Source organism: Platalea leucorodia (assembly GCF_965183815.1).
Source record: "Platalea leucorodia genome assembly, chromosome: 1".
Lineage (NCBI taxonomy): Eukaryota > Metazoa > Chordata > Aves > Pelecaniformes > Threskiornithidae > Platalea > Platalea leucorodia.
This window is the reverse complement of record NC_138823.1, coordinates 122300930-122316251: the sequence shown is the minus strand read 5'-3', so window position 1 is coordinate 122316251 and position 15322 is coordinate 122300930. Positions and strand designations below refer to the sequence as shown.

At 37.5% G+C, this 15322-nt stretch overlaps 1 protein-coding gene across 2 annotated transcripts in view; it reads left to right on the top strand.

Annotated features, from left to right (window-relative positions):
- ANO10 (anoctamin 10) overlaps positions 1 to 15322 on the top strand; it is a 125908-nt gene that overhangs the window by 72657 nt on the left and 37929 nt on the right. For both annotated transcript variants that reach the window (XR_014227594.1, XM_082306068.1), the window contains exon 12: positions 10065 to 10181. Coding sequence is in view for 1 of the 2 variants with exons in the window: in XM_082306068.1 (XP_082162194.1) it covers positions 10065 to 10181 (117 nt within the window). In the remaining variant the exon portion in view is untranslated. The remainder of the gene's footprint in view (positions 1 to 10064; positions 10182 to 15322) is intronic.

Genomic DNA, 15322 nt, shown 5'->3' with positions numbered 1-15322 from the left:
AGCGAGCTTGAGGATGTACAGGTCTTTATTTTTTTAAAAAGATAGTTTTTATGCAAGCTTTTCAGGAGTTGGCAGCGTATCCAAACACCTGCTGCAATGTTTAATTAAAATAGTCCAGCTGAATGGAAAGCTTTTCTTGTGACCTTTATTGAAAGCAAAGGATTATTTGACTTTGCATTGTTCTGATGAAAAAAAAAACCTCTAGTTTTTACAGGAAAAATGCAGGTGATGAGTTTCCAGTATGAAAACTGTTAATTTTTCCCTACAGAATTGTTTCAGATTAGCTAGCTTTAATGTACCCATTTCAATTACTTAGTTTTGATTAAAGTTGCACAGGAATAGAGACAACAATTAATCTGCATCTTACTGCGTGATATATCGCAATACCATTATTTTTCTCTGATGAGTCATGGCCATGACATTTTGTTCATTGTTTAACATTGCATGATTCACCTTTTGGTCCAGATTAAAAAATGTGCCGTGTCCTACAGAATTTACTTACAGCTTCAAACAGAAGTAGAGTAAAGCACGGCAGTTATAAGAGGGTGAATACACAAAATAAAGCTATACATTCCACTAAATTTGTGAGTCATTCAATGAAGATGCATTTGCAGTGTGGTGAAGTATTCTGTTTTGTTTTAAATGTGTTTACTCAGAAACTGTTCTTATCTTGGTCTTCTGAGGTGAACAGATTTTTCAGCAGGAACAATGTTCTTGTGAATCAGCTTTGAAAGCATCGTAAGACAGTTGTATGTAAAGCCAGGCAGTTGTGGGAGAAATAAGCAAATAACTAAGTACAATGCGACACATCTAGTCGGATAACTTGTTATTCACAGTTAAAGGTAAAAACTTGCGTGTATATCATCTTTGAAAAATAACTGGCTGAAACTTCACTCTTAAAACTAAACCCCAGTTACTTTTTGTGTTACTTGCTGTCAAGGCAACAGACAAAAACATCAATGTTTAAAGTAGTTTAAATTCTCATATAGATGCAACATCACCTTTGCCAGGCACGAACTGAAGAAAAATGTCAGATTGACAAGTCTGTTATTTGTCTCACAGTCTCCAGAACTAACATACAGTTTTGGGAAAACCATTGTAAGGCTTATTAAAGTATAGTGGGTTTACTTTCATGTGTGTACATTTTGATATCTTTGCTGAGTCTGTCCAAGACTCAGTTGGGAGTTCTATACCTGTCCCCTTTGGCTTGGGCTAGGACAAATGAGGTTTGGTTGGGCAGGAGCAGAGTTATGGAAATCTGTGATGCCTACAGTAGGTGACAATTTCTGTTTATCACTGAACCGACTTAGAGTAGCTTCAAACCCCTGGCAGAAATAATGCTTCATATCTCCTTGCTAATCCCAGGTCATCCAGTCGTGTAACCGAGGAGGAATTTCTGAGTCTGACAAACAGAATTCCTTACAATGTGTAATTACAATGACATACACTGTAATTGCATCTTTTTTCATAGAGAAAAATGTATGGCTTAAAGGTGGAAAGAAATATAAGTTTTGAGGATTAATAGACAATAGCAAACTTTTTTTTTTTCCTTCCTTGATGTGGAACATTAGGGCATTTGGACAATAAACTATACCTGTCACAATGGGAGCCAATATGTAATGTTAGCAATCAGCTAAGAGGCACTTCATACGGCTTGGTATTAATCATACTGTCAATTTTAATTCCATGGGCATCCTTCTTTCCACTTTTCACTTAGAATTTATTTCAGAGCGTGATCAAAGCTCTGCTGTTCATTACATTCAGCATTAGCTAATTTGGCTTTTGGCAACTCTTATCCCAGTTCCTATTAAACGCTAGCCATAAATTGAGACAAGGGTTGTGCCAAAATATTTCAGGATTATCAAATGGTAACATAGAGATGGGTGCATTATCATGCTGCTTTCAAGACTGTTGGGTTACTGCAAAATTAACCATTAGCAAATACTTAGAAGCTACATGACAAATTTACACCTACAGTGCTTTTTTTCACGTCTTTTGAATTGACTACAGGATGAAACAAATGTGAGAAAAATCATGCCTTAGAACATTTCTGAAAGACTCATTTATGTATATTGTGTTTTTATAGAGACTTTTATAGAGACAGTTTTGCAAGTGTGCTGTGTCATAAAATATTTTGGGTCACAGACTATGCTGTGTTTATACAACAAGATTATTAGGGTAACTGTTTTTTCCCAAGTGGCAGTCAGTCAGAAGTCTGTGTACAAGATTGGTATCAGAGGTTCTTTTACTTAGATTTTTTTTTTTCTTTCAGCAGGTGTTTCTAGAACCTGGTGAATGTTTAATTTTGTGTGATAGACCTAAAAATGGCAATTTGCCTGGAGAGATGGGAGAGTGTTGCTGGGGTATGTAAATAAAACACTCTACCAACCCCTGCCCTGCTTTTTTCCTGCTTCGACATCTCAAAAAGGACTTAACCAATTCAGAAAGTCCTGAAAAAGTAATCTGAAAGTAGGCTTAAAAATAGCAGTGTAAAAGATCTATAAAAAGAACAGATATGTAAATGCTGAGAAATAAAGAACTAGTGGCTTTTTTGCAGCATCAGATAAGTCAGTGACAAAATTTCTATAGATTTGCAGGCTGCCTCACGCCTTAATTGCTACTGTTGGAGAAAATTATGGAGGACAGTTGGGCATCTAAATCTTTTCAAAAAGACTAATAAAATCTTTTCAAAAAGACTAATAAAACCAGATACTGCTTCAGTTCATTAGTGACTGAATATGATGTATAACAGCTGTGGTTTAAACATTAGTAAGAAATAATCTATAAATAATTAGAAAATTTGTTTTTAAAGGATATTGAGTTACTAGAAAGTATAATGGTGCCGTAGGACGAAAAAATTGTCACAACTATGCAGTTGATCGCATTACTTGTGCTTTCAACTTTATGTGCATTGTTAGAATATTTATTTATTTAACAGATTGCCCCTGATGACTTGTGTTTAAAGTTGTATCTGGTTTAAATACTTCCTAAGGCTTTCCAAGAGCAGGACTAAGTTTCAGCAGTAGTACTGGCTTGCTTTGCTTGCTTTCCAACCGGTCTTGTAGAGCTCTTTTGAAAACAGAAGGAGAGTACAAAAATACGTAAGGGCAGAAGAGACTAGTTCCCTCACTAGGAGATGAAGTTTGCAATACTTTATTTTTTGCTTTGCTTAACCCATTGCTTTTGCAGTTACTTCCTGGAAACATGACCAGAGAATCTGCTTCCTTAGAGATTATCTTTACTCTTCTTTTTTAATCTTCCATGTTGTCTTATGTTAGACTCTTGCTCAGGAGCACTGGTCTGGAATTGGCTATTTTTCAATAGTGATAGTTATGTGAAGCAATTGTAGAATTTCGAGTAAATTTACTTCTTCTGAAAGAAATGAGTTCAATAGTCTCGAGGCATAAGGCCAAGACTTCACTGGAAAGAGGGGTGTATCAGTGCTACTAGAGGCCAGTGCTGCTGATGTATGTAACAAAACAAACCCTGGTTCTCATGCTGTAGCTTAATACTTGTCTTCATGATTGAAATATGCCTCAAAACTGCATGTTAAGCCTGGTATCTTTTTTTCAGCATAGGTTTCTACTTGTTAGGTTTTATAGTGGATTGGTAATAAAAATACAGACCAGGATTTCTGGACTAATTAAAACCATTTCAGAAGTGTAAATGTAAGGAGACTCTGTGCAAGTCGGCATTCATCTCTTCAGACAGGTGAATTTAGTACATGTCACATCCTACCACCCCCAGGAAAATAAAATATGTATTGTGATTCAACTGTTGAATTTTAAGACCCAGATTCAGCAAATGACTTGGGCATTATTTTTTAATCTACTTTTAAGCCCAGGCTTAAATGTTTTTCTGAACATAAATATATTTATAGATATGCTTAAAACTAAACATAAGCTTAAACACCCTGTTGAGCGGGGTTAGATTTCACAAACGTGCTGGGACGGTCAATAGGAGATTTCAGATCTGCTCTTACCCTCCTGATGGTCTGTGAGATGCTCTGTCAGAAATGCAGCTGCCGGTTTTCCTTGGGCAGCCTTTGCGGGTTTGTGCGTGTGTGTGCGTGCACGCGTGTTCATCATCTAAGAGGAAGGAACGGGCGTTCTGTTACAAGTTGTAAATGGACTGGGTAATGCCATCTCTGCTTACGCTTTCTGACATGTTTAGTTGCATCTATCTCAGCCACAGTTTAATGGGGCAGGCTGAAACTCTCCCTGCTGGATGGGTTTTTTGAGTTTGGAGTTTTGAAGTTTTGCATTTTTACATAAATGCCTTCCTCCTTTTAAGAAAGGAGAAAACATATAAGTATAAAAAAAATATAAATACAGAATATTTATGAATATATAAAAATAAGATTACTCTTGTGTTGACAAGACACATTGCATCTATGCTCTGAAGCAGCAACGCGAAGGTTGACAGAAGGCTTACTCTGATCTAAAGAATGTGCTTTATGATGTTCCTATGAGAAAACTGCTCAAACTGGGCACAGGTACAAGTTTCTAAAACGTCTTGGCTTTATGTGCTTTGTAGAGACTTCAAGGAGCGCGGCAGGTGTAAGTGCACAAACATTTCACCTGTACCGAGCGTATTCCAGTTGAGAGCCGAGACAGGCTTCGCTGTGCTGGAGTGGCAGGAGGCACGGAATCTGAGGCAGGAAGGCTGCACTGTGGTCCTCGCGTTTCCCTGGAGTTTTGGCAGGGAGGAGGAGAGAGCTTATTCTGGCTGAAATGCCGGAGAGATGGGTTATGCTGGTTTGGGGATAAATGGGGTAGATGGAGCATGCAGATGTGGCAGGCATCTGGACTGTAAGTGTGCGCGTGCCTATGTCTGTGGGAAGAGAAGACAAAGTCTCAAGCTGAACAGGAGATGTGAAGAAGCCTTGAAATAGGACCAACATGCAATAACAACCCTTTCGTCGTTTCCCTTACCCCCCCCTGGATTTTGGGCATGTCTGTGGATAAAATGAAATTTTGAAAGGAATATCAGAGGTTTTTTTACTAGGGCAGATTCCATTCCCATTTTATAAAAATTCCATAATAATATATGGGATGTAAGGTCTTAAAAGCAGCATTTATCAGTGTAGCAGAAAAAAGGCCCTTTTTAAAGTCCCTCAGCTGTGATGATTCTGCTCCATTAGCAAGACTCTGTAGTGAAGCCAGTTCAGTCTAAAAGTGGGAAGGAAAGTTTGGTCATGCTTTCTTTTTATGTATATTGCAGAAATATTTGCTCATAAATTTATTTTATTGCTGTCTATTAAAGACAATTTAATTTAATTGAACTTCCTGAGCTTTATGGAAATTTTTCATTGCCTGTGTTGCTCCCTTGACAGAATTATTTTTTGCTTTCCTCCCGCCTCTTTTCTGCTCTCAGAAAGATGCAAGACTCTCAAAGCTAAAACCTGTTGCCACAGAAAGAGAGAAATTTATTTTTTGGTCTGTTCTTAGGCTTTGATCTTAGCTTAGTTTAATGTCAGAATACTGTGATCCGGAGGCCTAGCAAAGAATCTAATGATCTCCCTGCCTTCTGCTCTCGCAGCAACATGATCTTGCAGGGACACTTTCCTTTACGTTGGCAAAGGTATCTTGCATATACCAGCAGAGAACAGAGGTTCAAAGCGATGTGCCATTCGCAGGTGTTGGCTTTCGTGTTGGGTTCCTTACCTATGCAGAGGGAGTAATCAGTGACCGTCTTATCTCATAGTACATACCAGCTCTAGGGTGGACTAGGTCCAGATTTCTGATTTTAATTGAAAGTTTTTATAAATATTAGATTCTAAAATAGGCTTTTGATACAAAATTTTATTAAAGTCTCTCCAAGCTGATGTTTGGCATGTACTTTATCAACTAACCAGCAACACAGCTACTGCTTATGTTCTCCCCCCCTCCTTTTTTTTTTTTTTTTTTTTCCAGTTGAGTAGATTTTGACAGGAATTGCTGCAGTAAGACCACTATAGAAATCAAATTAGCTGTTCAAAATTCCAGGAATTTAACCCTAATTTGCATTTTCTGTTTTAGAAGAGACAAGGTTGGGGACCCACTGCTGCAAAACACAGCTGCTGCTTCTACTCTTGTCGGTGGCTTTTGCAGAACAGAAGAGTTCTGCTGGCTCTCTAAGCACCTGGCACAAGACCACAAATAGTTTGATGGCACTGCATTTATCAAGGGGGAGAGACTCATTGCTGTTTCTCTCTGTGCCCACTTGGCAGATTGCAAAATAGGAGGGGACTTTGCTGTTGGCATCGGAGAGCTTACAGCTTGTGTGAATGTTATCCTGGGTTTTGCTCGCAGTGAAATAGTCCTCTTGTAATCATTATGAAGGGCATGTTCTTGGAAACAACACCGCTTTTTAATGGTTGCAGTTAGAAATAATAGTTGGGTTTGTAACCTGATTTAACAAAAAACCCCTAAAATAAAAAAACCCAAACCCAACTCTATGAAGAAATTTTAGTAGTGGACAAATACATTTGCACTAGTTGTGTAGCAAATTTGCATAAACTTTAGTATTTTCTTTTTATAGTATATTCATACTAGCATTAATGTAACATTATACTACAAATGAGAATTTTGCTGTCTATTCTGGTGATTTATACTGTACTTTTAAGGTAATTCTTTGTTGAAAGCAGATGGCTCCTTTTCATGGATCTGACTTGCAGGAATTATACTAGAACAAGATTAAGAAATCCGTACAGAATATGAACGATAAAATGAAGACAACTACTCATCTCCCTACTTTTTCTTGAGTTTTTCTTTAATAACTACTTACATTTCCTTGGTCAAATGGCAATTCCAAAATGCAATATAAATTTTTAATAAAATTAGATACATTTTCTTTTAAAGAGGTTACATGAATCATATGACCCACATTCATAATTTCTGCCAGTTAGCTTCCCAGTGTTATTAATATTACTCCTAATTTGCACATAGGAACAGCTGGAGAAGTTATCCATGGAAGGCTGTCTTTTTTCAGGTTCACAGGGAGTTATGAGGTGGGACTGAACCGAATTTGCTGTCTGTTAAGTCCAACGTGTTTTCTGAGATCACAGTCTTATGCACAGAGACATCCCACGCAGTTCTGAGCACTTTATGACTGATAAAGCCTTGTTTTGGTGGGAGGGAAAAGAACACAAAAAAGCTGTTCTGAGAGGTAAACCAAAGGCCTGTCTAACCTAATCATCTTTTTTTACGGTGGCCCATCGTGGATGCCTAGGAAAGAGGATGACAGTAGGGCAAGCAAAAACAGTGACTTTCCCCATCTGCACTCCAACTTTCAGGCCCTTTCTGGCTTGAAGGCTTTCCGAACCGGAGGTTCTGCCTTCGTGTTTAAGGCTGCATCCTTGTGTTTACAGGCTCTGAGTTGTGCTGGCATGAAAGCTACCTGACTTTTCTGACAAACAGTTAGTTTGTGTCAAAGGCATTTTTCAATACGTGTGGCTAGCAGGTAGCCTATTGCCAAAAAACATGTCTCTGGAATACTGCTGAACTGCTGGGCTCTGGTCAGTTGATACAACAATCAAACTCTTCACATGGTGAAGTTGTTAAAACACGTTGCCCGTCTAAATCTATTTTAAAAAAATACAGTGTTTTCCAGGATTAACCGCAGCATTTTTGTTGGTTTTATTTCTAGTTTCCCTAGATGTCTCTTCTCCTGTTCCTTCCTCACCCCTATCAAAAATGGGGAAAAACTCAGTCAGTCTCTGTCCTCTATGATATTATTTACATTTCCCTGAAATTATTTTGGTTTATTTTCGTAAAAATTGTTTGGATTTGGAGTTACTTTGAAGTCTCTGTGTAAAGTTACTAGCTTGGCTTATGTTTTCAAGGTTCTTCAAGAGGCAGTGGCTGAACAATTACAGTTCCAAAATTTGATTGTTGCTCTTTAATATGATTAAAAAAATACAATGTTTTTTTTTCTTTTATTTAGCAAAGTGAGATGAACTCCAGTCCAAAGGACTTTGGGCAGCTAGAAACTACAGTTTGTGATGCTGAGTCTTTTTTTCAACTGAAATGTCCATTGTAACTTTTCAGATAAATATCCCTGTCTAAATCCCTCAGGTTCTGCTAGTTCTGCCAGTCATTTGCCTTAAGTGTAAGATTTTACCCTAATCCTGTTATCTAGTTTTGAGTTACTCCAAATTTGATCTCTTTTTTTCCTGTTTCCAAACCAAAATTTTATCTGTAGATTAGTTATTCCCCTTCAACCTGTGATTCCTTATGACTCTATTCTGCATAGGAGTATTGTTTGTCTTATTTTTTATTATTGTCTTCAACATTTTACCTTGTTCCATTTAAGAGATTCCTCCAGTGATAGCTCTGAGATATCTTTTATTGTTATGTATTTCTAGCATAAACCAACATTGTTTGCTATCGTTTTTTTTTCCAAGAAAAGTTCTTTAGCAGCAGACACTATTAAGTTGAGTGGGAAAACAAAATCTGTATGAGTGGGAGAATGTTTTACTGTTGACGTAATTTTTTTTTTAATAATGCGGTATTACCCATTGCATTACACAGCAGCAGTACTAATTGCTTCATTAACCTCTTAATCTGTGTTCGGGTTTTCACTGATGATGTATTAGCGTTACATTAATTTTCAGCCTTCCTTTCACCTCCTTAAATAAAGTATTATTCCTTGCACTAACAGTTAGTTCCCTAGACCTACTAACTATTTTCCTGTAACGCATTTTTTAAAATAATTTCATGTATGGCTCTTCGTTGTTGTTCTCTTACTTGATACTATTATCTGATTTCTTACTTTAACTCTTCCTTATTTATTGGAATTGGCTTATTTAGAGTTTCACCACCACTCCCATGAAGTCTGTAGTGGTTTTGCTAGCTTCTTGCTCACATTATTCCGGCATCTCGGGGATTTTTGGTCTGTTACGTTGTTATTCACGTGCCCAAGTGCATCAAGATCATATAGTTCAGCAAAATGTATTTCAGAAAGGAGCACTGATCTGTTCCATTTTATAAAAATTCAGGGAAATTTGATAAGTAGCTTGGACATGCAATCTAAATTTAAGCGTGTCTATGAGTATCATCATGTCAGCAGAACCTAAGTGCATGCTTAAAGTTAAGCACATGTATTTAAGTGTTGCCTTATGTTGGTCAGGGTTTTCTCAGCTAGGAGCAAGTTCCTGTGTGCAAACATGCAGCATACTGTTAGCTCAGCCCTTGATAAAATAAGATTTAATGATTCTTGTTTAGATTATATTTGACAAAAATGAAGAAACAAAACCACTGCCTTGGCAGTTTGACAGTTGTTTTTGGTGAGATGAGGGGAATGGTGCATGTTTAGGTGAAATTTAAAGACTGGTCAATGACTATGTTCAACAGAACTTCATGCTTGTTTTCTCTTAAATAAGATTATAACCTTCTGTGATAAATTATGACTAATTTGGCCTCTTATATGTGGAATGCTTCTCCATTTCTGTTTCTGTTCATGAATGTCCCACTTCTTTGAAGATCATATTTTATTTTGTTTTGTTCTCTTCTAATGCTTTCTCAGGATTTCTCTTAGGTTTTACTAACTTCTCTAATGCAGAAATTCTGGGTTTGTTCATATTTTTTACACTGTGCTTGTTTCATTTGTATCATGACGTGCGCACATGTGGGCGTGCATGTATGTAGTTATAACTGCATCTAATTATATGTAATTACATTTATGTTTGTGTATATATATATGTAAAAATTTCACTATGAAACTGTGTGCTGGGTGTCATAATTTAATTTCTATGCACCAATAATATGTTTTAAAGGCTATTATTTTATGTGGAATCACAAATACAAAATTGAATTAGAAATTTATAGTACATAGTGAAAATAGGATTATTATGAAAATAAGCCAAACTATATATGTTTATATTCAAATTATGAATGACTGTAAATAGAAAAAATATGGACTAGCTGAGGCTCAATGTGATTACAGTTTGCTATCCATGTTGTACATGTCACAAGAAATAATTGTTTATACCTCTATTACTAAAATTTGGAAATAGTATTATGCTGTTCTCTTCATGCTTCAAACTCTGTAGAACAATATTTTTCTTTTTACTTTTTTTCCAGCACTTGCTACTAGCAATAAAGTTTATCATGGCATTTGTAATTCCGGATAAACCAAGAGAGATCCAGATAAAACTAGCCAAATTGGAATTTGAATCTCTAGAGGCTCTCAAACAGCAGGTAAGAGGAACTGACATATATAACAGTGAAAAGCATTGGTGGCCTGAATGAAAGATAAACTAGGGAGATTCTGCTTTTGTTGTAAGTGGATAAATACGTAAATCCAGGGATTTTGAAATTCCTGTTTCCATTATATTAAGATTAGCTAGCTAAAGCTGTTTCACCTGTACCTCACAGGTTGTGGTGCCAGAGCTGGGGTGGCCAAGTGGAGCATGGAACAGTCATGAGTAGTACAGTGCACAGCACAGGGTATTAAATAAATAGAAAACAGTACTGGTTTACTTCTACACATTGGGTTGTAAACTGTAGCATTTCAGATACTGCTTCATTTTCTGTTAATCCATCACTGCTTACGAAGTGAAGCAGAGAGTTGGAAGTTTTAACCAATTCATCTGTCCTTTCAACCCACCAATTTATGTGAGTCAACACCAGGAAAATGGTCAACCTTTTCAGAGAGCTTGAAATTCCTGGTATGGCTAGTAACGTAGCAACTTGTAATATCTATTGTCCTTGTGTGTGCAAACATACTTTGTTTATATTGTCACGTTTAAAGGACATTGGGCTCTATGAAACCTAGTTTCATCCCCTGAAGGTATTTGTTGTTGAACACTAGGATTTCTTTTATTGCTGAAATACCATCACAAATAAACAGTTAACTTAGCTCTAATATAAGCAGAAATTGTAAAGACTGAACTTAAAAAAAAAAAAAAGTTTAAGAAGTAAGTATGTATGAGGGAAAGGTAATGTTGCCTTATTTTCCTGTCCATACATTATTCTCATTTTATTGCATAAATAAGGTAATATTTTACAATATACTTAACAGGCATTCCAAAGCAATTTCGGAAAATCAGGAACTAGATTTTTCTACTGAAAATTTCTGTTTTAACAAATTATTCCATAGAGAGAGTGGTGAAGATCACAAGAGCTGAAGAATCTGATTAGCTTCAGTAGGATACTGGGATTCTACAGAGCTGGTTTTGCAATGGCAGCATACTTTAGGAGTTTCTAACTGTACTATGCTAGATAGGATTTCTAAGCTAGCTTACATACCAGAAAAAAAAAAAACCAAACCAGCATGGAGTTGCAGAGACTGGTTCACCTATTTATTGTTAGCTCAGATATTTTTACGCTGCAGTGCATGGTTTTACATGAACATACTCTTCCTGTGCAGGTGTGTAACCTCCTTTATACTGTGTTTTTTGTGTAGAACTGGAGATTACTTTTTAAAACATCTACCATAGCTGCATGTGACAAAATGATCTCTTAATTCTTGACAAACTGAGCCTGTAAACAATACACTGCCTTTTCTAGTTAAAATCCCACAGTTTTGTGTGATGCTAGAACATCGCTGTTGAGGTCAGCACTGTCTTCTGTAGTCAGCCATAACAAACAAAATCCAAACTACAATTGAATCTAATGCCTGATAGTTTTATTTTGCCTTTCTCTAGTATGTCAATGTGAAGTTACCAGGAGCTGGTCATGAATCTCATGTACTTTTTAGGTAATATTAAAAGGAACAGGATTACATTTCTATTTTAGTTGTTCCTTATCAGTTTTCATTTTGTAGACAGGCAAAACTAGGCCATCCACTGGAACCTTAAGCTCAAGTGAATACAGTCACCTTTGGTTATAATGTGCCAACTGGAATATATACAGGGTCTCTTTCAGTATGAGTGTGCATTTCAGCAGTTAGGACTTCATCTCCTATCCTTGCATCTGTGCATTCCCTACGATAATATATGCCTGCTCTTCAGGCTTGTTTCATTAATTCAGTAGTTAAAAGTTGGTCTGAATTTCAGTAAGAACCAGAAGCCTGGCAGTTCTCACCTAATACTTTGAGTCTTCCTACAGGATTTAGGAGGAATATTGGCTGGTTTATAGGTGCCTCAGTAGGTACTTCAAACACAAGTATCTACTATCACCTTTTTAGATTTCCTCTGATTGATACTGTGCTATGTATCCCATAGACATACAGAGATTTGGCCTTTTTTTCTGGTGCCTTAGTTTTTTGTGTGAAAAATATCTGCATTTAAAAGTAATAGATTGGCACTGCAAAAAGTTACTGAAGCATTTATTTTAGAAGCACATTTTCAAGTTCTTCCTCTTGTTACTGAGAGTCATCACGGTAATTTAAATTGTATCTTTCAAGCAAAAACCAACAACCCCAAAAACAACTGTTTAAAAAAACAGAGATAAAAGTCTGAGGCAAATGTGTTGTAGGATCACATGTTACAGAGAAACTGGTTTATTTACTTTTGTGCAAGTATGCATCACAGTCTTCTCTTGATGCTGTCCAGACATGCATGCCATTCTGTTTTGCCATGTGAGCTTTTAGAGTACTGCTGTCTTGGGATGTAGCTATTAGAAGGGTATTAACACTATCAGACTGTAAACCTCTCAGATGCCAAAACAGATTATTGGGCTCCATATATAGTGCATGGAGAGAAAATCTCCTAATACAGCTGCTTCGAACAGTTGTATTGATTATGCTTGGGCTCCTTAACTTTAGCCAGTGTGGGCACCTTTACATTTTCATTAATGCTAAGCTAATTGCTTTTTAACCTGGTGCAGTGGGACTGTAACTATTCTGTGTTCAAATCCATTTGAAGACTGAGTTAGTGTCTATTTGAAAGGGATTTTAGGGAATACAGTGTCTCAGCTCCCTAATAGAGATGAATGATCATCATTAGAGCTTGTTAAAACCTCCTATATGGTGAAAAATGCCATAATTAAAAAAAAAAAAAAAATCATTTTCTATTGGAATGACAGTCTTGTTTTGAAGTTGTCAAACTCAAAGATTTCTAGGAAGGTTCTCAAAGGTTTTTAGGAAGTTCTGAAATGTTTCTTTTAAACATTTCTTTACATAGTTTGTGTTAAGACTGTTGAAAGGAAGTGGACTGTTGAATGGGTTGTGGTAATTTGATCTATTTTGAAAATACTTTGTTATGATACACTCGGAGTATCATAACGAAGTTTGTTGACGTAACTCAAGACAAAATCGGAAAAGTTAATGTGCTACATCTGTAGACTTTGCTTCAAATTTCCCTGATGTCCTTTAGTGCAAAGAATGGTAGAGGAGGCTGGTTAAACCCATAGTTTTGGGGGGGCTGAGGCAGAGAATAAATTAATGTGACCTCTTTAATAGGGGACTAAAGAGAAAATGGATCAAGAGTTTTGGAAGAGGAGCAGGAGCGATTGCATTCGCACTCCTTAAAGTGTTGTCAGTTTCTTGTCACCCAGAAGGAAGCCTGGGTGCTGGGCACCTAGAAGTGGGTGATGTCTGCTGCTAGGGTGATGGACCCTCTTCTGGTGAACATCACGATCCTTCTCAGGGAAGTAGCTAGCTAGTAAAGTGGGGTGAGGTGCCCAGGACTCTCCTTGCTTCTTTGCAGTACTTTGCTCTGTTGCATCTATTTCTTGCAAGTGCAGAAGCGTGCCATGCTCTTTGGTCGAGTTCCCATTTTAAGCAAGAGAGACCAAGTATAGGTGTGTCTGCAAGCAGCAAGGGAACAGTCAATTAATTCTTCAGTGGTTCAGGAATTACCATAGGTGTAGGTGAGGACCAATGCTGTAAAACTAGTGTGAGGACACTATCTAGCATTTTTGGGGCAGTGACAGTGAAAGCTACACTGATAAGCATTTTAGCTTCTCCACAGATCAAAGCCTAATGAATAGACAAAAGGCCCTCATGGTTGGAGATGGGTCAGCAGTCTGTCCTTATAAAAGGTCTAAGTTCCAGAAACACAAGACAACCACAGATTAAACAGCATAACTTGCATTTTGTGGACTAGATTACAGTCATGTTTTCAGGTATTATGAGATCTTCCCAGTACTACCTTCTTCTGATTGAGGTTAACGCCTTCTTTCTGCACTGAAACTAGACCCAGGCAAAACAAACGAGAGACAAATTGGGGGGAAAATAATTATTCATGCGGTTATCTTCTGAGCATGAAACACAGAAAGTGGCAACTCCAATGTGGTGTGTAACAAGTAGCCACTTTTCAAGGAAAAATAAAGTTTTAAATGGTGGGGAATGGCATATCTTTTCACAAAGTGCAACTACCTAGACAGCATCAGTATTAGCTCTGAAAACAAAAGCTTATTGATGTAAAAATGCTTGTGTTCTTTGTGGTTCTTTTGTGTTAAAAAAATCTGAATTATCTAAATTGGATAAAGATGTTTTTCCTTATAGCATCTCCTTCATGATCTCAGCAGAATAAACATAGCCCTGATAGCAACAACAGAGAAATAAATTTTAGTGCAAGAGTTTGCTTTTTCAGAAGAACTACAGAGGAAAACAAAACCACTGTCCTTAAGCTGGAGCAGAAATGCAGATGTGGAGGGTTGTAGAGGGTTTTTTGTTTTGTGCATTCCTTCCCAGTTCCCTCCCCACCCTCAGCCCTTACCTCCAAGGGGACCTAATCTATAAACATCCCACCATCCCTGTGCTCTAGCTTCCTTTCTTAAGGTGTTCTAGCCATTGGTGGCCAGTATCTTTTAACAGGAATGCCTTTTCCTTCTGATAAGTGAAGCCTTTCGGTGCTTCCTCTGAAGAAGCGTGTCCGTCTGTTGGATATCTGGTGTCCATCTGTAAATGCTTCACCAGAAGGAGACTCCAGATAGATAACATGCTCGTGAGCAAAGGGCCTGGTCAGCTGATTGACAGTTGTCATCCTTCCTCAACTGCCAGCAATGAAAAGGGTCAAGCTTATTGAACACCAGCCATGAAAATATGCCTCCTTTATCCTCCCTGGTGTATTTCTTCTCAGAGTGAGATAAAGCAATGTAGTCATTCAGCCTGGGCCAAGTGGAGAAAGACCTTTCGCTCTTTCATAGAGTATCTCCCGTGGTGGTTGTACCATCTACATACAACTGCTTAGTGGAGGTGGTATATTCTGAATATCCATAGTTTCTTCAGTTGCTTTAGAGTGAGATCTAGGTGTTCGTAAGTCAGTAGTGTTCCTTCTTAATGATTTCCAGCAGAATAACAAGTTTTCCAAATCAACAGTAGGTGTGACATTCACTAAGGTTTCTCCAGCAATGTCATCCATTTCCTGACAATGGGTCTCGGGTCTCAGTTCCCTCTCCAGGAAATGCAAGAAATGAAGAATGCTGTGACTGATCTCTGCATCATCTTCATT